The following is a 27,112-nucleotide window of genomic DNA, read 5'->3' on the forward strand; positions in this document are numbered from 1 at the left end:
TGATAATACTCAAGATATATTATTAGTAAGTTGACATAAAGATCTAACATTGTTGAGCAGAGGTGGGAAATAGGCTAACTTGTATACTCAAGTACTGTACTTGTGATTTAGAAATAGCCCACTTGTACTTTAGTTGAGTATGTAAATGGTATGTTACGTAGTAGGCTACTTACCCCACTACAATTCAGAGGTAAATTGTGTAATTGTAGCCTACTCCCCTACATTTATTTAATACGCTACCTTTAGTTACTTACTACAGATTCTGATTAATGATGATACATATAATCAAGTCTTAAATCAGACTTTATAGTTACTCCTGGAGTAAATTCACAAGATACCCTACTACAGTATACAAAGTCATTAAAACTAGCTGCACCTTTACCAGCTTTGAGAACACTTTCATGATCAATCATTATAATGAAAACATGTAATATGCACTTTAAGTATATTGTTATGCTAATCATTTTGCGCTTTTACTTGAGTAACATTTTAATGCATGACTTTTACTTGTAACAGAGTATTCCAACATTTAGGTTGGCTACTATACTTCACTTCACACTAGAACTGCCAGGGGTCGTTGTATAGCCTACCTAAAACCACCAACGTGTCAAATGAACGAATGCATTGATTTTCAAGGTTCAATGTTATTTTATTTATCATACTAGAACACAATGAGTGTTGCCACTACTCGCCGTGGCATGTGCCTTGGCATTTGTGGCATCTCCCACAGAGGCCACTACTCTGTGGCATCTGTGGCAAGTATATGCCACAGATGCCACAACTTGCCGTGGCAAGTATATGCCACAACTTGCCGTGGCAAGTAAATGCCACAGATGCCACAACTTGCCATGGCAAGCATATGCCACAACTTGCCGTGGCAAGCATATGCCACAACTTGCCGTGGCATTTGCGCATGCTGAACGGGAGTTGCCACAAGATGCCAGAGTTAAGAGAAGTTTTACGGTAGCTGCCACTCGCCTTCCGTGGCAAATGCTGATATTTAAACTCGTATTTATCGTGTAAAATGTCGCTGTTAAGGCATGACTTTATTGGACTGATCTGTACACAGGACTGATGTGCGATCTCTATTTTTCAAAAAGATAATAAATGTATCATTTATATTCAATTTTACTTGGAATAGCCTACGTGGTTTGCTAAAATAAACAAACGTGCTATATCTATGATAGTAGGCTAAACATAGGCCTATATTGTAATAAAAAAAGAAATATTGGCAAGTGAGCGTTGCAACGCAAGCCCTTGGCAATTGTCGCTTCTTGAGGGGAGTTTCCACTGCTTGCTACGATAACCAGGTGTATTGTTACTAGTAAAGACAAATAATTAAAAAATAAATATCTATATTGACACAGCAACGTGTACAATGGTGTTATTAGACTTGGCTACAGACTTAGGGCAGCTGTAACTGATTGCAGTTGCCACTGCTAGTGAGATGCTAAGATTTATATTTTATAAATGAGGCAAAGGACAGTTATATTTGATTGTACACATGTATAAATGTGTTATTTTAAATCCAGGCATATTTACTTAATTTGTATTATTTTCGTTGTTAATAAACAGATTAATGTCATTGTATCTGTTTTGTTGTTTAATATTTTGATTCCGGTTGAACATTTGTATTTAAATGCTTCAGATTATTCTTATTAGATATTGATATCAGTGAATCTAAACAAACCATGTTATTCCGTTAAGACAATCATGACAGTATATTAAAAATCAAGACACAATGCATGCTTTTTTATCCACCCTTTTATTGCGTTTTGAAACTGGCGAACAATTTATATTGTTCGAGTTCTTGACAGAACGCTGAGTCATGCTCATCCGTCTCCCCTTGCCAGCTTTTCAGTGCTTGTAGGCTTTGCGCTTGGTTGTCCTTATCCTTATCCTTGTCCTCCTCAAAAACGGTGTTTTGGCACCAAACAGCAGCAGCTGTAGTAAGTAACTAAAGGTAGCGTATTAAATAAATGTAGGGGAGTAGGCTACAATTACACAATTTACCTCTGAATTGTAGTGGGGTAAGACTACGTAACATACCATTTACATACTCAACTAAAGCACAAGTAGGCTATTTCTAAATCACAAGTACAGTAGGCTACTTGAGTATACAAGTTAGCCTATTTCCCACCTCTGGTCAACAATGTTAAATCTTTATGTCAACTTACTAATAATATATCTTGAGTATTATCATAAAAATAACACGTTTATTTATTTTAACAAACCACGTTCTCCAAGTAAATTCTATAGAACATATAATGTTTAATCTTTTTGAAAAATAGAGATCGGACCATCAGTAACAGATCATCAGTCTTGTGTACAGATCAGTCCGATAAAGTCATGCCAAAACAGCGACATTTTACGCGATAAATACGGGTTTAAATATCAGCATTTGCCACGGAAGGCGAGTGGCAGCTACCATAAACCTTCTCTTAACATGTGACATTTACTTGCCACGGCAAGTTGTGGCATATACTTGCCACGGCAAGTTGTGGCATGGTTGTGGCATATACTTGCCACGGCAAGTTGTGGCATCTGTGGCATATACTTGCCACAGATACCACGGAGTAGCGGCCTCTGTGGCAGATACCGGAAGTACTTGCCACTGCCTGTAGATGCCACGAAATGAGCCAGGCCCTACTGTGGAAATGGGGGTTTTACCGTTTCTCTGGAACCCATTGTTTGATTTTGGTGATTGACATCTCTTTCTGACCGTTAGAGCCAATAGAATCGAAGGGGAGTCTCCCCACACACACACATGGTAAAACAAAAAGGTGGGGGCTTCGCGCAAGCACTTTTGCTCCAGAGTGAAGCTGTCTCTAGGTCTGACATCTCAAAACCGAAAAGCAGATTTATTGCTTATGGATTATCAGAAATCATTCAAAGTGACACAGACACATTGGATTAACCTATGGATTAACTTCAGCATCGTATTTATCGTTTTAATGCCATTGAAGACCACTTTTGACCAGACTACAACAGAGGTGAGCCATGTTAGTGTTTCTAGCTACCTAGCTCCATATGTTTTGATGCGTGTTCTTGTTATTATCTTAGAGAGTTCGTATAATTGAGTGATAATAAAGGGCACCCCTCGATTCTGTGTCATCTCACGATGTGAAACGATGGGTTGAGATGTGCAGCAAAGATAAATAATAAGGTTGTGTGAGTGAATTTCGGTGCAGTCATCTGTTAGCATTTTTCGCTCGTTGCTAATTCAGAGGCTCAGCGTTAGCATTGTTTTTTTTGTTTTTTTAATTATTAAAATGATCAGTTAGATGAGTTTCTTTCCGTTACATGGATATAAAACATTCATAGTTTATTAAATGAACATGCCCTCAGACACTGTTTTCTGCAAGATGTTGCAGGAAGCCCCCAGTACCGGGGTCTCTCTGGCTTAACAGGTTAAGACTAAATGGGCTCACAGCTCATGATCTGAAATAAAACACTAAAGCCCAAAAAAAATAATTAACACTGCACTTCTGATACTTCTGCCTTACTGCTTGGTCCATGACAATATGGTGGCATAGTGTTCCTTGAAGGTCGCTACTGATAAGCAAAGGGAAAGCTAAAATACCCAAAAATAACCCTCAATACTTGTATAAACATGGTACACCGTGAGCCAAACAAAACATTCCCCTTGGCAACAATGACTACAACACATGTTTAGAACCTGATACAAAATAACAACCTACTAACATCCACACTCTTTCCTTTTTTCGCTAAACATAAAGGCAGGAGGTAGGAGAGACCATTTAAGATGTAACCCCATACGCAGCATGCTTGTGTTCTTAATTTGGAACCACATACAGAAACAACACAGGTATTTAATTAAAGATGCAATACACTGTTTGTTATTATGTATTATTTCGAGTCAAGCTTGAAAGTTAAACTGAAGGTCTTAAAGGTCCCATGTCATGCTTTTCCGGTTATTACCAGTCCCTTTGTGTGTTATGAAGGTTTGTATGCATGTAAACGGTCTGCAGAGTCACAAACCCTCAAAGTACACCCTGTAGCGAGTAAAACTCTAACACAGAAAAGACCTGTCTATGCTGCCCCAAAACGCAGGAGCTCCAACAAGCCATTTAGGACAGAGAGTGAATACCTGGTGAATACACATACTATACAGAGATGCTGTATGAGGAACGAATGTGATTTTGGAAAATTGCACAATTTATATCTATTCTAGTAGACCTCAGTATACCTTCAGTAGAAGCTGCTGGGACTCCCAGCAGCTTCTACTGAAGCCTTTCGAGTAAATCCCAGAGACAATGTCCATTTCTGACATATTGTCTTTGTTTCCAGTGTTGCAGTCTAAAAAAAGCTAAAGACTATACTATTGTTTTGATCACTCTCAATGCACTCATTGACCTCAGTTTCAGCATGGTGCAGAGGCAGATGTTTTCAGAAAAAATATTTGTGATATAGCCAGTGGATGTTACCTATATATATCATCAGACAGATGCATTTTTGAAGATCTTTATTCTATGGAGACATAATTGCATTAGTGTATCTTGTAGCAAAATCACACTCAAGCAGAACACCCCATTATAATGATCTCACCTGTAGAAAAAATTATAATACCTCTCACACAGACACACACTCTCTGCAGAAGGTCTGTCAACCTGTCATGTTGTTTTAGCGGCTGCATGGAGTAATTTCTCCGTGCTCAAAAACCCACTCTGCATATGCGTTCATCTAATTAATAAAGAGTTAGTGATGGTAGGGAGACTTGGTGTGGAGAAAGTTGAAATAGCACGCCAATTTACCCCCCGCCACCAGATATCACGGACTCGCCAGCCAGCCATGCAGCATGCATAAAAAAAACATAAAAGGAGGTCAGAGAAACCGGTGAAAAGAGTTACAACACGTGTAACAGCTGGATGGATATATTTAAAGAGCATCTTGCAGGGTTATTTTTGTTTCTACATTTATGCTTAAACTTGCTTGAAAATTATAATTAAAAAAGTGAATGTCGGATTTGATATTTTTTACGAGACATAAGGGCAGGAATTCAGAGGGAAAGTAGCAATTTTGAGCTCTGCTCTAAAAAACTGCTTTTTTTTAAGGTCATACGTCAAACGCGTCATATTACATCACAAAGGGTAAACATCTCCACTCTCTGACCGCGGGTATAGTTACTAGTTGTGTTGAGTTGAGCGGTTGTGTTTTAGTGAGCTGGTATTTTTCGGTAGTTTTAAATTGTATTTCACCATTTGTAATCATGGTGAGCTTGTGTTTGTGCAGGTTGCACAAATACCAGCCTGTCAGGACATCGAGTCCACAGTTTCCCTCACGGGAAAAGGACCGGAGGTAGCGTTCGTTCCTGGGTGCGTTGTACATCCACCTCCCTGCAGCACATACCAGGGTTCCCGCGGGGTCTTAAAAAGTCTTAAATTTGATAATATGAATTTAAGGCCTTAAAAAGGTCTTAAATATGACCAAAAAAATAAAAAAGGTCTTAAATATGATTTAGAAGGTCTTAAAAATGATCGGATTTGAAAGGTACTTCTGTGTTGAGATCGCGTCTAAATGTGTTTTGGGGGAAATGTCCGGGCTGCAAAGTAACCAGTACGGTAATAGCCTTTCCGTTCCCCCCAACAATTTGTATTGAATTAAATCAACATGGAACCAGTAATCACTAACTTTGTTTCCCCTGGCCCCTTATTGGAGAACACCCAGCTAATAACCTAGCAACCAAGCTTCAGCCAGCGGCAGTCAGAAACTCATGTATCTTCGAATCTACTTACAAATTAATATGGGGAAGTGTCAGTTCAACCGTATTTGGTTGGAAAACATCTAATTTAGTGCTTGGTTGAAACCAGTGGAGGGGAACGTGTTTGAAGCCCGCTGCACCTTTTGCAAATAAAATTTGCGTTTGTTTTGCTAATGTAGCATTAGCTAGTGGAGCGTGAGCTAGTGCAGCGGCTCCCGCAACAACACCGGGGGACCTCCGGGCAACGTTTGGGTCTACAACGTCAACCCTAAAAGCGGAGGTGCTGTAGACGCTAAATACCGTAGCTAAACACCAATCATACAACAGCAACGATGAAATAGTGTAGCCAAGGCAGCAGAGCTCTGAATATAGCTTCTCTCTCTCTCTCTCTATCTCTTGCTCTCTCTCTCTCTGTCTCTCACACACACACTAGAGCTGCTCGATTATGGCAATAATCACGATTATGTTGGTCAATAATTAATATCATGATTATTAAATACGATTATACATTGACTTTGAAAACATCCATTAATTGAACTTTAAAACAAATAATAATTTGAACAGTATCTTTTTAACTGTTGATTACCCTGAACGTATAATTAAAAGGAAAAACCAATACAAAAATAAATGATACATTTAAATAAATAATATCAAAATAATAAATACCAATAAACAAGATCAACAAATATTTTGGAGCGCACTAAATAAATTAGACTAAAATTAATTAGATCAAATATGTTGTAGTGCACTGTCACAACCTAGCAAAGCAAAATAATCGTTTTTTTCGATTATGTTGTGTTCGTAATTGTGGCAGGCCAAAATCGTAATTGCGATTCAAATATGATTAATTGCACAGCCCTAACACACACACACACACACACACACACACACACACACACACACACACACACACACACACACACACACACACACACACACACACACACACACACACACACACACACACACACACACACACACACACACACACACACACACACACACACACACCTACTCTAGATGTGTGTGTGAGGACACAGTTTTGTGTACTGTTATGCTGTTATGTTCAGTCATTGTTCTTATGTTGAACATGAATACATTTACTTTGTAAGTAATTATGGAACGTATTTCTTCTTTCATAGCAATTTTCCTTCATACTTTATTGACGTGAAATAAGTCTTAAATTCTATTCAAAGTGGTCTTAAAAAGGTCTTAAAAAGTCTTAAATTTGAGTTGGCGAAACCTGCAGGAACCCTGACATACTCTCCACTGCTTCATCAGGAAACCGTATTACATCTCTCTCCCCCCCCCGTTCGCTGCTCTCTCTCTCTCCCCTCCGGCACACGGCACCGTAAGACGTAGTGTGGAGTTGCATTAGGTAACGCTGTGGTGGCTGTACTGCTCCAGCCGTCTCCTTTGTGTTTGTTTGTTTCCCCCTGTCTGTGTTGTTTGTGTGTGAGTGGTGGCTGTCACTCCTGGCTCCCGGCTCAACCTCCACTCACCTGCTGCAATCAGCTGTGCACCCTCCCCGACTACACACCTGCTTTCCATCAAGCCATTTACAACGGCATATCAACGGAGGCTCCACAACCTTTCTCCGCCAGATCGTCAAGTATCAGCCGTATCTCGCGTCTCTCCTCCGGTACACAGCACCGTAATGTGGAGTTGCATTAGGTAATGCGAGACACGGCTGATACTTGCGCATTAGTTTCTGTTATGGATCAGTATCAACAGTCCTGCCAGTAACGTTACTACCAAATCTCAATGTTTTTCTTTGTGTATCTGTCAAGTTTACGTCATGAGGAATGCAAGTTACCTAAAGCCTTCAAATTAATTAATATAGTATGAAATCCAACAAGATGTTGTCACACATCTAACATCTAAACCAAACAAGCACGGTTTGACCCATTTATGATCTTTACTGCTTTTGGTTTGTTAGCTCTTTTAGTTTAAATGTTAACTCGCTAGGGGAATGGAGGAAATCAATTTCACATTTAAGGTTCAGTGCTCCCATATACCCCGTCCAGCCATCTCCTCATCCGTGGCTTTTGCCTCTACTATCAATACATTGGAGGCCTTTTTCCTGAAGGGAAACCAATTCAGGATGTTAAGCTTCTTCTCTGCTGCTCTTTTTTATCTCTTTCTATCCCTGCCTGCTTTATTCTGTGTGTGCAAGTGTGTGTGTCGCCATCAGAGAAAAGGCATTCGATATTCCCTGTCAATTGCCCAAGACACAAATGTCAATTTTTGTGTCAGTGCATGTCAAGCTTATGGTGAAAATATGACAGAGGACTCATTGCTAAGCAGACTTCTTCTTTTTTTTAAAGAGAGGCTGTAGTCTTGTGTATAGTGTGGATTTCCCCGTCACAGCCGGAGACAACAAGAGTGAGAGAGAGCAGTCAGGGGGGGTGAAAGAGTGTGAGGCAGAGATGGTGAGGGATAAAGAGGCAGCGGGATAAAAAAATCAATAGTGCATGGCTGTGGAATGAAGGGCCGCTTGCTGCCGATGTGTGATTGACACCTCACTGGGGTGCTGTTTGAGATGATGCTCATCCTGTCTTCCTGATTCTCAACACCTCTCTGCACCACCTACTTCCTTCCTCTTCCCCAGAACACCCTGCTGACCTGCGGGGGTGCTCCTTTCCTCCCCTGCCATCCTGAAAGCAGGTTGTTTTCTCCAACATTTCCAATACCAATTTCTATTTTTAATCCATTCATACAGAGACTGTTTGCCTCACTACACCATATCACTGTCAAATTAATTGGATTTGGCTAGTGCTGGAAACTGATCAATTGAACGTATGTCTTTGTCTTACTACCAAAGACAAAGCAAAGGTTTTAAATTCTTCAAAAAATCCAGATGTTGTAAGTCCTACTGCCAGGAGTGTGGCTCAGAATGTGTTGCAGTATGGTTGAAAGAATGGTTTGAAATGTCAGGTAATTATACATATTTGCTTTGTTCCAGATGATTTGATGAGAAAAATAGTAAAGCTAGAAAAAGGTGGTGATTAGCTTAGCGTAGCTAAACATAGTGATGCTGTGTCTCAACTGGAATACTTTCCTAAGTACACTGCCTAGTCAAACACTATAAACCACGGGTCGGCAACCCTAGGCACTAGGAATGAGTGTGCAAAAAAAGGGCAAATTACCAATTGCCAGAGCGCGTCACCCGTTACCTGCAGAAGGAAGCCATGCACGCATCGCAGCGCAGAAGGATAATCGAGAGCCCGCTCTCTTTACCTCCAATCGACTTTCTGCTGCTTTCCTACGTGGTGAAACGAGGACCAGCCGCTGTGTTTAGTTTCTCGGACGCGAGACAACGGCTCCGCCATTGCCCGAGCCGAGTAAAATAAATCTCCACCGCATAGTGAAAGGACTTCACGCACCCATATAATCATTAACAAGAACGGTTCCATGTACGAGGTTTCGTGTCTTGGCAGATATAGGCTATTAGTGTGTGTTATCAACTTCATGTTGATCTTTTGTTTGCATTACATGCTACTGTTGTGACGGACCGCCGAGTCCGCCGTGTTTTAATTGTGCCAATCAGTGTTACCGCTTGTGGTTTTATTTATATATTTACCCGCATTGATTGTATTGTTTTGTTAGTAGGCTATCTCTACTGCACGTCAAGTCAGTAAAGTTAAACTGTCACTTATCTGTTAAAATCTTAGAACACACCAGGTGAGCTCAAACTTCACCTGTCGGGTTCCTGAGTGATAATTGCACAGTTACTGCGCCTTTATGCACGGTAGCAGGATTCTCTCTTTTCTTTCAGTTTTACAGTGTTAACTTAGTCTTAGTCCCTGTGAAGTTGTACACTGCTCTTTTTTTTGATCAGTTAAAGGTCCAGAGCACATCAGAGAACTCAACTTGCCTGCCTGTTCTGTGATAAATCAGATGTGGATGTTATATGGATGGGAGCATACTTGGTGCTCATGTTTCTGTTTGTTACATTTAATTCACCCGTTTTACATTTTCTGTTAACACATTGCAAGTTTATTGCTGAAGATTGGTGCTTAATCAATATTAGTGATTAGTGATTTCAACTCAGATGTGAATGTTTTCATAAGGATGGCTGCTTTCTTTGAAATGTTGCTATGCACTTTGATGTAATAAAATGACAGACCCGTTGGAAATGTTTATGTGATGTCATAATTGCACTTAATGATAATCTTAATATGGATTTGGCACACTGATTAGGACATTTGTTTTTTAAATGGCACTATTATTTGTATAGTGTTGTGTTCACCAGAGCAACATCATAAGCGGCTGTTCCTTTCACTTCCGTTATGTAGCTAAAATGGCGGACATTGAGTGTGAGAAGTGTGCAATATTCCACATTTAACTTTTGAGCGTAATTAGTGCACCATCCGGGTAATCAGAGTTCACTGCATTTTGCCATACTATGCATTGGCATTCACTTATTCACTCAAAGCAGCACATGTAAGTACATGAGCGGCACATTGAGACACAGCAAGAAAACTAGCTTGGCTCTGCAAATAAAAAGTGTAAAAGTGTTGCAAAAGTGTCCCTTCAAAGTTTCAACAGAGGCAATTCTCCTGCATTCTCAGTCACTTCCACAGTTTCAGTAACTTTTGTAATTCAAGTCTCTCATTGGGTCGCTTTCAAAAGTGAAACTATATCTAACAAATACATTTGCATTTACACAATCGCAGATTTGTTAGTATTTCTAAAGGTTTATCCACAATATCCTCTAATGTTATAGAAATTAGCTGTATATTTTCCTATTTAAAAAATGTTACACTTTTCAGACCTCTATGTTCTGCTATGATTGTGATGAAACCATGGACACTCACACATAGATGTATTATAACAAGTTGAAACCGTATTCAAAGATTTTGCTTATGCGAAAACTGCTCACCTAGGAGGCCAATGCACATGCGCATTGGTTTTTCTGTTTCTTGTTGCGCCAATGACTTTAGATTGGATGACATCATGAACTTTAATGTAAACCTTCATGGTTTAAGGATCCAATTTACAGAGAATGTTAGTTGACCTTGTTTGCAGGTCGAGGAGAGTTTTTATAATGGGGGTTATTTGCTGTTATATCCTGACTAGCCACTGGGACAAAGAGGCAGCAAGCTTTTTTTTAACTCATCTATCCTTAATTCATCAAGTCGTGATTTAACCTGCTGGTGTAGGGCTTATGGAGAGTACTGTATGTGTGTTGCAGTCAACTGGGAGCAGGAAATAAAAAAAATACCATCCATTTTTAAACAACTTTGATAAAGCAACCACCACATGTGCCAGAAATGGTGGCGTTTTAGCAATATGCATTATTTCAAATGTCATGTACTTTTGAAGGACATTTTCTGAACCTGAACTTCCAGTTTCCCATTGGGTCTAAAATAGCTGCTTCTATATGCATAACTGTTGGTAAAGCTGCGTTGGTTTTGAGAAAAAGCTGCTTTGTTAATACTGGGAATATGAAATGCATTGTGTCAAGAAAACTAATTAACACACACACATGCATATATAATGCAATTCTGAACACGAACCAAGATAGCTACATTTAATTGAGCGGAGAGATTCCAATTTGACTGACTGACCTGTTTTTGCTTCTGATGAATACATGTCTTAACAACAGAGAAATAATTAGCCTTCTTACAAATGCCTGTCCCTGACCGTTAGAGGTCTGCTGTTATGTAGATTTGTATTCACTCTGCAGTCTGCATTAAACATTAAGGGTCTCAGGGGGTTCTCCAAAATGTTCTCATTTGACTTTCTCTTTTTTAAACCATGTTACTCTTTCTGTTGGTATGCATGCTGTGTTTGTGCAAAGCATCTGAAGTTACATGCATATCAAATATTTAGGAAAAGAGTTCCAGAGCAGAGTCAATATTGAATTGGACATTTTGGAATAGAAAGGGGCTTTCTTTATTGTCGAAAATAATAATAATCATAATAAATAAAACTTCAAGCCGTCACTTAAAGACAAACTCATATGGTTGTGGTTGCTAGCCAAATTTATCCACATTTATCTGTACTGCTAAGCCTTATATTGGCTACTTAGCTTACTTTGTCTTCTTCATCATCCAGCATCCTTGGTATCTGTTGCTCACTGAGTTGATTCTCGCTAAGTACTCAATATAAGGCTTAGTCCTCTTGCCAAATAGTGAGCCTGTGTTGATGTATGAAAACTATGTTAGAACTGGTTTATAAATGGTTCTTAATGATTAATAAAGTGTTTACAACCTAATTCATAACCTAATTATAAACCCTTTATGAATCCTTTATATGGGTAGTCTTATTGTGAAGTGGTACCAAAATATTGTATTGTATGTATAAATGTAAATATGTAAGTAGGAATAACTTGCAGAAATGCTCCCTTTCGGACACATGTGATGTATTATTATTATTATTAATATTTTTGTTGAATATATAAATATTATATGAATATTGATAAATACTGTATTTTAACAATACGGTATTCTGTTTTTCACTTCTTTTTTTTTAATTTCTTTTTTTGTATCTGTTCGAAATAAAGATAGAAAGAAATATGAAATCAAGCAAACAACTTTAATTAAGAAATTATTTTTGAATGAAATTGAAAAAGGAAATTAGATTTTAAATGCTTTTAAAAGAGGAGATATTAAAAATCTAGAAAAATCCTATTTAACCTTTATTTGTTAGAATACGTTAATCATTTGAATTTCAAAAAATTAATTGTATAAAGAGGATAAAGTACACCATGAAAATGAGATATCAGTTAAAAAGGTAATGACCATTCGTCCTCGGCTTTGAGGATTTGCATGTTTGGTCTAAACTGGGTTTGTCAAGCAATGCTTGTACATTCTCTTTCGTAGAAGATTCCGGCATTTCTGAGAATAATGAAACAAACAATGCATTGAATTATTATTTTTTGCTTATTCGTAGCTTGCATGCCATCTGTGGCTAAGGGATGGGAAATCTCTAATTGGTTGACCAATCACACCAGAGTTGGACAGTTAACCAATCAGAGAGGCTGGGCTCTGGTTTCAGACAGAGGGTGAAAAGAGGTGCTGCACACAATACCAATAGGAACCTGAAAATGAGCATAAGAGGGCCCCTTTAAGCCCCGCCTGCAATCCACAGCGTCACAGCCGATCTCGGCTCAGTCAAATGAATGGTGAGGGAATTATCCGCTGATTGACAGTTGTCTCTTTGCCAATGTAAGTCAATGGGAACAAATGATTTGGTCACTGACTGATGTGAAAGTTATAATACCACCGTTTGGCTACTGCAAATGTGCAAGTACAAACAAGCCTTTATGTAGTCGCATGCTTAAAATTGAACATATAGTTGAATAAACTCAGGGTATTTACAACATGGTTTTCCTGTATATAAAATCCCTTTGTTACAAATAAATATGTAATGTAAATATTTCTTACAATTTTCTAACACCACTGCCTTTAGTGGCATGCTTATCCTCTGAAAATACTCATCACTTCGACAATGTTAACTGATATCTGATTTGCCAGTGAGTGAAAGTTAGGTTTTCAAGCACATGGTATTGACATTCATGAAGGAGCAGCAGCAATCGATGTCTGGCTGCTTTCCAACACCGTGATAAACATGATTAGACAACAAGGGCAGCACCCAACTGATGTGGTGTCAGGATCTGCAAATTGAAGTTTTCCGATAGTGTTAAATTGGAAATATAAACTCACTAATAAGTGAATAGTCTCAATAACTGGAAACCATCAAAATTGCCATCAATATTCTTATGTTTACAAAATATGGTTATCTTATTTAATATAAAAAATTTATATCGCACATTCCTACTTTAACTTCTCATGTTTATATATTTATTTTATTCAATTTAATTATAAAATGGAGTAACTGTCACGACGCCACTGCGTCAGGCCGTTGTGTCCTTGGGCAAGACACTTCACCCGAATTTGCTCCTGTGGGTATTGTCCACAGCACATGTATAATATCAATGTGTACTTGTAAAAGCGCCTTGATGACTTCGAGGTGTGAAGATGGGCGGTGTGGCGCAGTGCGCTGTGCAATGATTGTCAGATCAAGGGGGTGAAACCCGCTGCGTCTGTAAAGCCGTTGTGTCCTTGCTTGGGCAAGACACTCCACTTCACTTGCTCCTGTGGGTATTGTCCACAGAAGATGACCATTACATGTATGATCTGTATGTGTAATGTGTATTTGTAAAGCGCTTTGAGAGTCATTGATAAAGCGCTATAATAAATAAGGATTATTATTATTACGACACCCAATTTCCGCCTGGATTAATAAAGTATTCTGATTGATTCTGATACCATGTAATAACCAATATAAAGACCTGCTCAAAAACACACATTCTCATCAGGAACATATTCATAGGGATTGTGTCATTACTGTGCACGCCAATCAAGCAGACAGCGAGACAGATCAAGGGTAGCTTTACCATTGTGGATCAATAGCCTGCTCTTCATTAGCACTGCCATACACTCAATAATATCCTGTGCCTATCGACTTGCTGTTCCTTTTATCCGAACAGAGAATTGGTTTACAGTCAAAGGACACGACAACATATTTTTCTTTATTTATAACAGACTTTCAAAAAACTGCATTTAATCTGCCTCAATGGAGCATTTTACTACGGAGCCCTGGAGGGTTCATAGAGAGAAAAATAAATCAAACATGGCCACGCTTTATTAACTTGTGGCCACGCTTTCAATACAACGAGGCCACGCTTTTATTAACTAGTGCGCACAAGTTAAGAAAGTGTGGCCACATTTTAAATACAACGACGCCACGCTTTATTAACTCGTTAAAAGCGTTAAGTGGCCTGTACTATGAAGCAGGATTTGCTATTTACACTATTCATTCATGAAGTGTGACGCTGCGCTGTCAGCACGCGTCTCTATGTTTGTGATTGGTCAAATGTTGCTAACCCCGTCCCTTTCACGTGAACGCGCTCTCAGCCGGTCAGATAAACCCTGGTTGATTTACTGAGTTGATAACCAGCTTCGTAGGACCGCTTGTCAACATCGCGTTTTTTAGGGTTAGTAAAGCCGGGTAAATCAAACATATCCAGGGTCTGTTGAACTGGCTTCGTCGTACAGGGCACTGGAGGCAGTAACGTGTAACTCCATAGCCGTGGGAACATGTTTCAAATGGGGGGTGCTGTGGGGATGACACCAGGGCTGGTTCTGACCAATTTGCTGCCCTAGGCAAGATTTTAGCTGGCAATGAAAAGCCTCTACAAAAGACCAATACACTACAAAAAGAGAAACGTATTGATATGGTGGACAGCTTATATAAAAAGGCTTCAAATGTATTTAGTATTGCATGAACATGTTTTAATTGAGGGGTGGACTTCACATCCTCTAAGGGGGTCCGGGGGTGGCCCCCCGGGAAGATTTTTTTTAACATTTTAAAGTAAAATACTTCAATCTGGTGCACTTTGAGCGCCCAATTACTAGAGACTGATCTAGGGGATACAACTCTAAACACCCACGGGAAAAAGATCGGTTTGTATGTGAACATAACCAATAACCTACCATAGCCAAGAACAAATAAATGTAGGCTAACTTGTTTTATTTTTGTGGTTCATTCATATCTTATTTTATCAGTTAACATTTATTTATTTATGCATATTTTTAAATCTCTCCAGTTTTAAACAATTGTTTTGGTTTACCGTCCTATAGTATACATTGGAATGATTTCAAACCTGTTTTTATATATCCTAATAATTATAAAGATGTCCCTTTGAAATATTTACTAACATAAATTGTGATCAAAACGTTTGAGATCCACTGAGATAACTTAGACTAAAGTGAACTATCTAAACACTCAGAGTCCTTTACCTCACTGAGCCTCTCAGTCTGACAGGACAGAACACTCCCTCCGCATTATTGTAGAAACAGCTTCTTATATCCGTTAGCGCAGCAGAAGCTAACAACAATCCCCGCCGGTACCGGTGCACCCCCTCTCTCTATCTATCTATCTATCTCTCTCTCTCTCTCTCTCTCTCGCACTTTGGCTATGAGCTGGGCGCCTGATAAGCCAACATTCCCCACTTTCATCACTTACAGCGCCCATCGTAAAGGGCAAATGGAAAATGTAACCGGGGTGAAAAGGGTGTTATCTTTACTTAATTATGAATGTTGTTACATCAAGGCTGAAAATTCGTTATTTTTGTATTATATTTGCATTTAATCTTGTGGAAGTGCAGATCCCCTGTCCTCCACCAGGGGGTGCTGCAGCACCCTCAGCACCCCTACTTCCCACGGCCCTGTGTAACTCAGCACACACACACATTGAACTACCAGAGTATTCCCCCTCGTTTTATGAAGGAGATGTCCTGTCACCAGGGCGCATGATGTGTGTGTGTGTTTGTGCCCAGCTCCGCTCTGTGTGTGCGTGTTTGTGTGTCCGACACCACCGGCATTTGTTTTCAAATTACCACGAACAGTAATTTACACAAATCTGGTTCTCCATAGTTATATGTGTATTCCCAAGTGAAAGAAATGTGTTTAATCTTAATCTCGATGTAGTGCTATAGTCCTGCCGGAGTGCACCGGAACGAACGACACTATCATAAACAAATGCGCACACACACACACACACACACACACACACACACACACACACACACACACACACACACACACACACACACACACACACACACACACACACACACACACACACACACACACACACACACACACACACACACACACACACACACACACACACACACACACACACACACGCCCTGGCGACTGGACATATTCTTCATAAAACTAATCAATTTAAATTGAGGCCACGCTTTATTAACTCGTGCGCACAAGTTAATAAAGCGAGAAAGTAAAACGTGACCATGTTTTATTTATTTTTCTCTTTATCAACCCTCCAGGACTCCGTATTTTACCTATCACATGAAAAACAACCTTTTCGTTTCACATGAAAAACAACCTTTTCGTTTCATCAGTATTCTTCGATGTGGCTTTATGTGGGGATAATGAGTTAATCATAGGGATGGGAAATTGAGTGGGATCGCTAATTATGGAGTTAATGCTTTGGAAAAAGAAACAGGGGATAAGAAATTGAACAGTGGCCCTTCCCAGGTGTGATGTGTGTCGGTGTGTGTGGGTGTGTACATCTATGGCAAGCCGTTTGAGTATTTATTCCATATCCTTGATATCAGACGGCAGCTGCCTACACTAGTCGGCCCTTTGATTAAACTTGTTAGATATATGGTCACACTAGTTTGGTACTCTGCTTTACTAGTTAAATAAAACATTGTACTAGTCACTCTTTTTAAGCAACTAGTGGCACTTTTGTCCGACTAGTTACCACATATGCCTTACTAGTGATGCCAGGAGCAGCACTCGTAGCACCAAAGTACCAACATGTAAGCTTTTTGATGAACTAGTGGCCTTCTGACCGTACTAGTGACGCAAAAAAGAAGCAGAACTAGTTCACTTGTGGCATACATTTGTCAAAATGTTCACTAGTTAACTAGTTGACGCCTCTTTTGACCTTACTAGCTAATTAGCGGGGCTCAAAATGTCTACATGTTAACTAGTGAACCCTTTGTCCTTTAATAGTTAACTAGTGAGATACATTGACATTCAACTAGTGAACTAGTAAGGCTTAAAATGTTCACTAGTAGTACTACTGGGTCCCAAATGCGCACTAGTCACACTAGTTGCACATAATTATGGAGGAGGAGGGGAAAGAATGCATTGAGGTCTCCTATTGGCCCAAAGCTATAGAGCGCCACCCAGCCCAAATAGTTTCTTTAAGAGCTTAAATACACTGTGTTTTAAAATACAGTATGACCATATTTACTTCCGTATATATTAGTCTAAGGCACATATGGAGAGGTTGTTTATCTTCATAGGATCTATCGTTACCCTGATTTTAAGATCTGTCCAGTGTTTCAGCTTTATTCATTTCATGAGCACCGCTGATAAAATGTCCCGGTGTTCTCACACACAAGCATACGCACACTCGCACCAACAAAATCACACGCACAAAGCGGAGCAAAGCAGAAACAGAAACATGTATTTTTCTAGGCAAAACACACACTGACTGACTTCCCACGGACAATATTTTAACAAAAATAATAATAATAATAGATTTATTTCATTAGCGCTTTTACAGGTGCTCAAGACGCTTTACAGATATAGTGAAAATAAAAGAAAGGAACAACAAATAAATATATAGTTAAAGTTAAAGTCAATAGGAACTAAATACCCGATTGATGCACCTCACATCTTCAAGACATTGCTAAAAACATTGCTAAGGCTCTCCCTCACAGGGCTGAACTGGCCAATCAGAATCTGGGTCCCACCTGCTTCATTTGCATATGGCTCACTAGTGAACGTGTAAGCCATATGAACTGCAACTAGTTAACTAGTGGATGCATATTAAAGCTTACACGTTAACTAGTGAAGGCAAAATCTTCACTAATTAACTAGTTGCCGCCTCTTTTGACCTTACTAGTGAACTAGTGAGGCTCAAAATGTCTACACGTTAACAAGTGAGGTCCAAAGTGTCCTAGATACACTAGTACAATTGTTTTTACCTTACTAGTTAACTAGTTAAACATGCTTTATCACACTAGTTAACTAGTGGAGCCTTAGAGGAGTCACTAGTAAACTAGTGACACAGATGTTGTTTTTACTAGTTAACTAGTGGAGGGCAATTGTTCTCACTTGTGAGGTTCTGTTATAAATATTTTTTTTTGCACTAGTGGACAACTGTATGCAATTAGTTAGATATTGATTCAACATGTATGGGTTTGTCCTAAACTAGTTGATATTTTCAGCCCACTAGTAGAAAACCACAACTAGTGGCCTGAAAATATCTACTAGTTTAAGAAAAAGCCATGCTCGCAGGCACGTGTGGGTGAACTGCGGAACACGTGTGTGTTTCTAATACGTACACTTACAATCACTGCAAGGTAAAAGTCATTATGTCATAGCCGCTGCCTCACGGGCCCTTGGTAATCTGTGCTTAATAGACTCATCAGCGGGTCTACAGACTCCCACCCAAACACACACATGGTTTGCCAGACACTTCTCGGGGTTAACACACACCGCAGAACTGTGATTTCTTATCCGGTACCAAATGCGGCACCAACACAGTGCCTCCGAGAGGGATCACACAACTGGAGATGAATGATATGCAAATACTACATAAAATATTACACAATATTTATAGCAAGCACATTTATAACACACTTTAGAAAATATTGTAGATATTTTTATAATAATATAACAAAAGTATATAAAATAATTCAAATAAATCCCACCTACCCCCCAAAAATATTAGGGGTGCACCGAATGGGAAATTCTTGACCGAAACCGATACCGAAAATAGGAAACAGTTGGCCGAAAACCGAATGCCGATACCGAAAATGATTAATAGAAATATATATATATAATGTATACATTTTTTACCAATGTTGTTCAGCTGCCTGATTATGGAAAAATAAATGATTATGGCAAAACTTAACTTAAATAATAATTACTATTATGGGTCCATAAAACATTTATTCAGCACTTTTGAATGCATACAGTACATTAATTCCAAGTCAAGTGCATTTTCTTTTCTCTGTAGGATAACTACAACAAAGTGCATTCAGAACAAAGCCAAGGTGCTTTAAAACTACATAAACATCTAGGCCAGTAGGCCTACAACAAAATAGTGTAAATAAAGAATGTAACAGCCAGGCCTTCAACAACAACAAATGCACCTATAAGTGCATGCATACAAATGTGCAAGCTGGATAAATCCACATGAATGTAACTATTTACAAATGAAATTACAATTGAATTTCAAGAATCTGTAAATAAGGCTGTCTGTCCTCATAAGCAAAGTAGTAAACATTGTATAAAGATACATAAAGTGAAAACTGGATACAAAATCCACAATCAATTACAAATTAAATTACAATTTCAAGAATCTGCAAATAAGGTGGTCTGTCCTCATGAGCAATGTAAACAACATTGTATCATTTAGATACCGAAAGTACAATAGGCCTATATTGAACACTGTGCTGCTGTCATTTCCCCCTAATGATAACCTGAGATGGTGAATTATAACTCACAATGAAAACTGTTCAGGTAAGTGGGTATAGAGTAGACATGTAGAACTAGATAAGCTTATGATAAGCCAGCCTTGTCTACTTATTAAGGAAAAGTGGGAGGTTATTTTTAATGAACAGTAGCTTCTCTGCTTTATCAGCCATAAGTCTGTTCCTCTTCTCATCAAGCACATGAGAGGCAGCGCTGAACAGTCTCTCGCTGTCAGTGCTTGTGATTTGATCTTACTCCGCATATTTGTCCGGGTGTTTTGATTTCAAGTGGTGGAGTAATCCCGAAGTGGTGAAAGTCTTTGCAGTTACACCCCCTCGAGAAATGTCAGCTGAACACGTTTTACAAATCGCAATCTGCGCCTCTTTCTCTGATATTTTTAAATATCTCCAAGCGGCGGACATGTTGGCTGTGAGCCAGCCGCGAGCATGGTCGCGCGCTGTGCTTGTCGCCGCGTTTGGATTACGTCATCACAACAACACGTTAGCTTACCAACGTAACCCTGTTCTGTGACATTCGGTGATATTTTTTCGGTACTAGAACCCTTTCGGCCGAAAGTCGAAAGGGCCTTTTTAACCATTTTCGGCCGATAATTTTCGGCAGCCGAATATTCGGTGCATCCCTAAAAAATATGAATTCAAACTGCTCTATAACTATGATCTAATAGTTACATATGATTCTGAAATGGACCATTCATAATAATTAACACTTTACTTTTGAGTTTATTTTGATGCTTATACTTATTTGCTAATACTTTTGTACATTTAGTAGAGTACGAGTTTGAATGCAGGACTTTTTCTTGTGAAAAGAGTGGTACAGTGATGAGGCATAATTCTAGGCCGACCTGGAAGTAAGCGTCACATTTTCATTGGATATCGATATATTGCAGAAAATAACATTTGTTCGATACAAGATATATATCGTGTCATAAAATAATCTCCAAATATTAACACCATTTTATAATTTTTTTAAGCATAAATGCAATAGCCAGAAATAACATGCTAATTTTAGTCTATGAACGTACTATATCATGAAGACTGCTGATCATCACTGCTAAGCTAAAGGCACCTAATGTTTTCTGTGATGATGTTAAGTAGTCTCATTTAGCCACTTCGCAACAGCTGTTTGTATATCACATGAAAGCTTTGGAAATACACAAGTGGAGTAAATACTGGAACATTTTATAATGTAGATCAAACTTGAAATCTATTCAGCTTGTAGTACCCAAAGACCTTAATTCAGGCTTCAAACCACAAACTTTCAAAAAAAACGTTGACTTCGAGAAGAGGGAACCGAAAGTGGTAAAATGCTAGGTAATTTTGATGTTTTAAGACTCAAACTGGCCCCACTCTACATTCCCTTATGATAGTAGAATATAAGTATTTCTTCCACCACTGTCTCAATGCAACATCCTTGCCCTTTTCTTTCACTGTCTTCAACACCTGAACCAATCAACTAGTTAATCATTTCCCCATTATTTGTGGGAACCTGAATCCCACCCTAACCCTCCCTGCTAGACTGCCCACAAGATGGCAGAGGGAAAGATTCATAATTTATTGTAAGGAGCGTCTGTCGGCCATCTTGGCGCCTCAGGGCGTTTCCGTGCCGGCCCCGGTGCCAGGGGTCGTGGGCCTGTCAGCTGTTGCATCTCTAAAACGCTAGAGCCGCAGATACTGCTCATTTGCAGGTTAATGTATTTTGGGGGGAGTTGTGTCAGAGTGTTGCTGAGTGAAGCAAGCCAGCCATCCAATTAGAGCAGAACAGATTAGGAGGCTTTTTGCATGGGAAAGCAGTGCGACAGCTTAAGGTGGGCGACATGTAAAAGTGCTGTGTCCAGAATGACGTTAGAGAAGAGTTTCTTACTGTGAATTTCTTGTTATGGTTTTCCAGGGTTGTCCGTCTCTGGCAGGCGTACCGAGAAACGGTTGCCACAGGAGTGAGTGGAGAACCTTGTGTGGGCAGGGGGATCTGGTTAAAAAAAAGATCAGAGACTTATGAACCCAAACATAGAGCATGCATCCTCTCGATTTCTGAGCTTTTCGCAAATTGTTGACAGGCTAAGCGTGAGGGTGTTCCTGACAAGTACAGAGTCAAGGGTTCAAATTGAATTACATATAAATGCAGCCATTACATTTGGAGAAGTTATTTTTATGACTGTATGTCTCCAGGACAACAGGCTAATGACTCTCATCTCACAGTCTGGTGGCATAAAAATCCATTACGCTACCTTACCCATGGCATTATAAATCTGCTTGCCATCATCTAATTGCCTTTTCATTCTATGAAGAAATGGTTCCCCATTTGTAATACATGTGTCATAAGGATTACCAATGTAATATTAATATTCTCGCAAATAATTAGACATCACAAAAGGGAACATTGTGTCCATAAAATTGTCCATGGATTAGGTGGGAGAACAATACAGAGAATGGAGGAAGATGATGAGGAGGAGGAGGAGGAGGAGGAGGAGGAGGAGGAGGAGGAGGATGGAGTAATTGTCACCACACAGTGTTGACTGGGGCATTCTGCAGAAGGAACAGGGGTGTCTCAAAAGGATAATGAAAAGAGCTCTCTTGCTGCTGGGCTGAATCAGTGAGGGATTTTTCTGTCCCCCTTAAAAAAAAAATACCTGTGAATATATTTCACAACACAATTTTTCTGCTAATCAAAAGTATAAACTCTCTTCTCTTACTGTGCTTCTCCCAAATACAATAGGGGGTTCTCCATCACTTGTTCTACCTTTGCTGCAGTTTGTTCAATCCAATATGGAATTGTGGGATCCATGGAGACAAACGCCTCAGCATCAGCATGCAGAGGTTGGATTTCCCCATCTAGCCTCAGTGTTTATACAGGCTTGTCCTTCTGTGGATACTAATGCTCCCAGACTGATCTCACAGGCAGAGTATTCTCATCTGACCTGCTCTCTAGAGTTTTGTTCCCCTTTGCTGTATGGCTTGGATGTAGCTAAACCAATGTCTGCTACCGCGACAGTAAGCATTGCATGTTCTCGCCAACTTCTGTGATCTTTCTTCAAACAGTGGAGACGCTCCTTCAAACCCGTAGAGAGGGTTTTTCAAAACATAGAGACACTCCTTTAACCTTAGAAACACTGAATTGAACAGTAGATACAATCCTTCAAACCGTAGAGACACTCCTTTCAACCATAGAGACAAACTTCGAAACCGTAGAGACATTTAAAACCGTAGAGACATTTAAAACCGTAGAGACATTTAAAACCATAGAGACGCTTCTTCAAGCCATAGAGACGCTATTTCAAGCCATAGAGACAAACCTCCAAACAGTAGAGATGTCACCATCTGTCTGTGTTGTGTTTTGTCTTGTCTTTTTCTGTCTATGGTTTCCTGTTTTATTTTGAAAAGTGTTCACCCCCTGTCTTGCCTGTTGCTTTCTGTCTGTTTTTCCTACCTGATTACCCGATTGTGTTCACCTTGTGCCCCTGTGTTTTCTCCTCCCTCCTCCCTCCTCCCGCATTTAGGTTCTGTGTTTTCTGTTAGTCTTTGCGAGTTCCTTGTGTATCTTGACTGTGTTCACGGGGAAGAGTTCTGTTTTGTTTCCATTTTGACCTTGGATTAAAGGTGTTTTTTCTGTGAAATCTGCGTTTGGGTCCTGCTTAGCTCAACCCTGACAAGAGACAATCATTTAAATCATAGAGACACTTCTTTTAACCGTATAGACACACCTTCACAACGTAGAGACAGTCCTTCACACCTTAGAAGAACTCCTTTAAACCGTATAGACATAACGTAATGAAACGGGAGATACAAACCGTAGAGAAACTCTTTGAAACCTTAGAGACAACACTTCAAACCGTAGAGGGAGAGAAGTGCACTCAGGTGGGTTAATGAAATCCTTTCAGGCCGCTAAGCAGAGCAAAGGTCGGCGTTCTTTCTACAGTTTGATAAATGACTTAATCCATAGCGGTAAAAACGACTAAACGACCCAAAACATAATCTTGACTTGTCCTCCCCTTCCCCAGGGAACCACCTCGCCAGGAGTAAAGCATGGGGACCATGAGATGGAAGTCAGTTGTCTCGTAGTGGATTTTAGCTAACACAACCCCAAAACTGGGAGCCACAGCAGACTGGTGAAGGGTAAGGTAACCCTGTGTAACCCCATTACACTGATATTTAGAAAGAAATACCTCATCTACTAATAAGTCATGCATGTATCTTGTAACTTAATATCGGGGAAATCAAGCTGAAACACGTATGTAAAAAAAACACAAAAACATAACAGAAGATATAATGTAATGTTTAAAAAATGAGCATAAGAGGTTGTGAGGTGTTTTTCTGCATTAAGTAAATTTTACGCCACATCCAGAAATGTATTCAAGTTCATTTGTGAATCTTTAGGGGAGCCTACCAGGGTAACAACAGAATCTGCTGATCCAGACGGAGAGTTTGGATGGTCCTGGGTCAGCCCCCTAAGCTAGAGTTTGTGCTGGCTGGATTTGAGCTAAATGCTAACGGACTATAGCCTCCTCTTCTCCTAGCGCAGGGGTCGGCAACCCGCGGCTCTCGAGCCGCATGCGGCTCTTTCAGCCCTCTGCTGAAAGAAACGGAAGACGAAGACAGCTGAAGATCTTCAGTCATAATTATATCAGTTAAAGGTGGGGTATGTAATTTTGGAAAAACCAGCTCGAGTGCGCTAGATTTTGAAAATACACAACCGGAGAAAATCTGCCACTTCCTTACAGGGCCCCTCCTCCAACACATACAAACGCGCACATGACCAATGAGGGCAGGAGATAAGTTTGTGCACAGATGGAAGGCTGACAGGCAGGTAGGCCATCCAGTTATTTTAGCCGGGCCGGCTCAGATGATTGGTTGTGCTTTTTACAGTACTACGGCTTCCACAGATGACATTTTTTTATGTATTTATTGTCAAAGCATTTAATATATTGATTGGCGGGATGTTAAGAGCATTCCATGGAATATAACAAAAAGTGTTTCTGAAATAAATTACATACCCCACCTTTAACTCTTTTTAGGGTGCAGCTATATGTTTTATTTATTTCAAAGTGGCTCAATTTTAATTGTATTTATTTTCCCCAAGTGCTGTGTTTAATTCAATTTAAAGTAGGCCTGTGTATATATTTTTGTATTCTCCTTATAAGAGTTCATTGTTTATTATTAGAGGTAAACAATTGTATATAATGTAATAAATAATAAATGCAAAAAAACTGTAGTTTTTGTCTATGATATAACAATATATACAACTTTATAAGCTATCAAGCTATCAAATAGACAAATAACTCTGAAAGAGAGCTTTGACACTGTTTACATAAGTAAAGTGAGGATTGGCTATCCACCTCAAGGTTTAATTGTTATCTGAGAATTTTCAATACAAATATCTCAACCAGGTTTTGTCTCATGAGTGTCTTAATGGGGGATAAAGTGAAAAATAAATATATATTTACGTTATTTATTTACCAATTAATTATATCAGTTTGAGTTGGACAAATGTAAATTCATTTAATTTACGTAACGTGATCCTTTTATCCTTTATTTGATAAAAATGAGTTGGACTAACTCAATTCAATTTTATTAAATGGATGTTCTTAGTTTCAGTTGGGGCTGCGAATATTTATTGGATGGAAATCCTGCCCACAATTGAATTGAGTTCATCCAATGAGTTATTTTTTTGAGTGTATGTTTTGCGGCTCCAGACAAAAAAAAGTGTTGGAAAAGGGGGCCAAATGGCTCTTTTGGTCAAAAAGGTTGCAGACCCCTGTCCTAGCGGAAGCAGCCTTGAAGCATGTCGAGAAATAAAGAAATACACAAGTCATTTATGCCACTTTGAATTTAATCCAATATCGAAAACGTACACATGCCCTGTATGGCCAAGCTCAAGGGCAGCTCTTATTCTTCCACTCATGTTGGACTGACGGCAGACTGGATACCCAACCCAGTCTCACGGCATTTCGTGTTATAGTCACGATATTTAATCTATTGATTCGTGTTCACCAACACGATTTTCCCCTTTTTTAAAAGCAACGTATTTCTATTGGTATGTTTCGTGCCGGCACCACGTCTTTTTGTCCGGTCGGGTCTTGGTAGACCGAAAGTTGTGTGGTTCATAAAAACATGTTCTTACTCAATATCAAGCCACGATTATTCATGTTATTTAAATTCATATAATGTTGGACTTTTTTTGCCGTCCTTGAGAAAAATAAATGGGGCTCAGAATACTGAAATGTGTATTTTTTTAATCTTTTTTTTCTTCTAGTTTGTTATTCTTTTCTAAATAACACACTGTTATTTACTCAACAATAACACACAATTATCCTTGTTTTTATTTATTTGTTTAATTCTCTTGCTTTTTTGCCGTCCATCAGCAACTTAATTTCAAAATAAAGTCACCGGAAACAGACGTAGGCGATACACACCCACTGAACTGATCACCCAAGATCCTCAGCTATAGTTGAAGCTCAGTGTTTGGATGTTTTAGCCGCAATGCAAGTTGGGATATGGTGTTTATGGGATATGAAATCCGAAAACATTTATAAAAAAAAAAGAAGAAAATAATACTTTATACTGCGTGTGCTTTATTTTCTCTTTGTAAGTCATCACATAACGGCATTGTTATACGCGGTTCGGCTGCCTTAAATATTACACATCTGCCGTAGTTCTTTATTTATAGAGCCCTGATTAGAAGACCTTTGGAAAAACTGGAAGAGCTGATACCGAAACTGAATATGTGACGTCACGTGAATCATAAATATATCAGCAATTAAAGAACATCTTCAATTTCTCTTCACACAATACTTCTCCTTGCAGTATAATTTGGCTGACTTTTATATTTGATGCAATTGGTAGGTAGGTAACGGTGAGCAGCTGATTGACAGGGACTTGTAGTTTTTAAAGATATTATTGATTTTCTTTGAATATAAGAATGTAAATACTGAGTTGAGAGAACAGTCAGGGGTTTTGGGTGATGGGAAACACATTTATGGATTTAGAATTTCAATAGCTTACTATTAAATGATGGATATACCTTTCTGTCTGTGATGTTTTACAAATCAGATGTAGATCAGGGGCCGTATTCACAAAGGATCTTAGGGCTAAAAGTAGCTCCTAACTGGCGAATTTAGGAGAAACTCCTAAACATAATGGGCGTGTCAGTCTTACATTTAGGACTCCTAATTGTATTCACTAAGAGCAATTCACAAAGTATTTTAGGCCTAAAAGTAGCACCTAAGTCTGGGAGAGCTTAAAAGTCCTCGAGAGGACTCCTAACTCAGTAAGACCTATTCACAAAGAATCTGAAAATGGCTGAGAGAAGAAATGTTTTGGAGACAATGGAAGACTGT

At 39.2% G+C, this 27,112-nt stretch overlaps 1 protein-coding gene across 1 annotated transcript in view; it reads right to left on the bottom strand.

The window, feature by feature from the left end:
• The window catches only part of dntt (deoxynucleotidyltransferase, terminal), a gene marked incomplete at its 5' end in the record, with an annotated part of 200,917 nt that overhangs the window by 145,641 nt on the left and 28,164 nt on the right, over nucleotides 1–27,112 (bottom strand). The window contains one exon of the mRNA XM_079686891.1: nucleotides 21,643–21,747. Coding sequence (XP_079543017.1) covers nucleotides 21,643–21,747 — 105 coding nt within the window. The remainder of the gene's footprint in view (nucleotides 1–21,642; nucleotides 21,748–27,112) is intronic.

The sequence above is a fragment of the Notothenia rossii genome (genome assembly GCF_949606895.1).
Source record: "Notothenia rossii genome assembly, chromosome: 6".
NCBI lineage: Eukaryota > Metazoa > Chordata > Actinopteri > Perciformes > Nototheniidae > Notothenia > Notothenia rossii.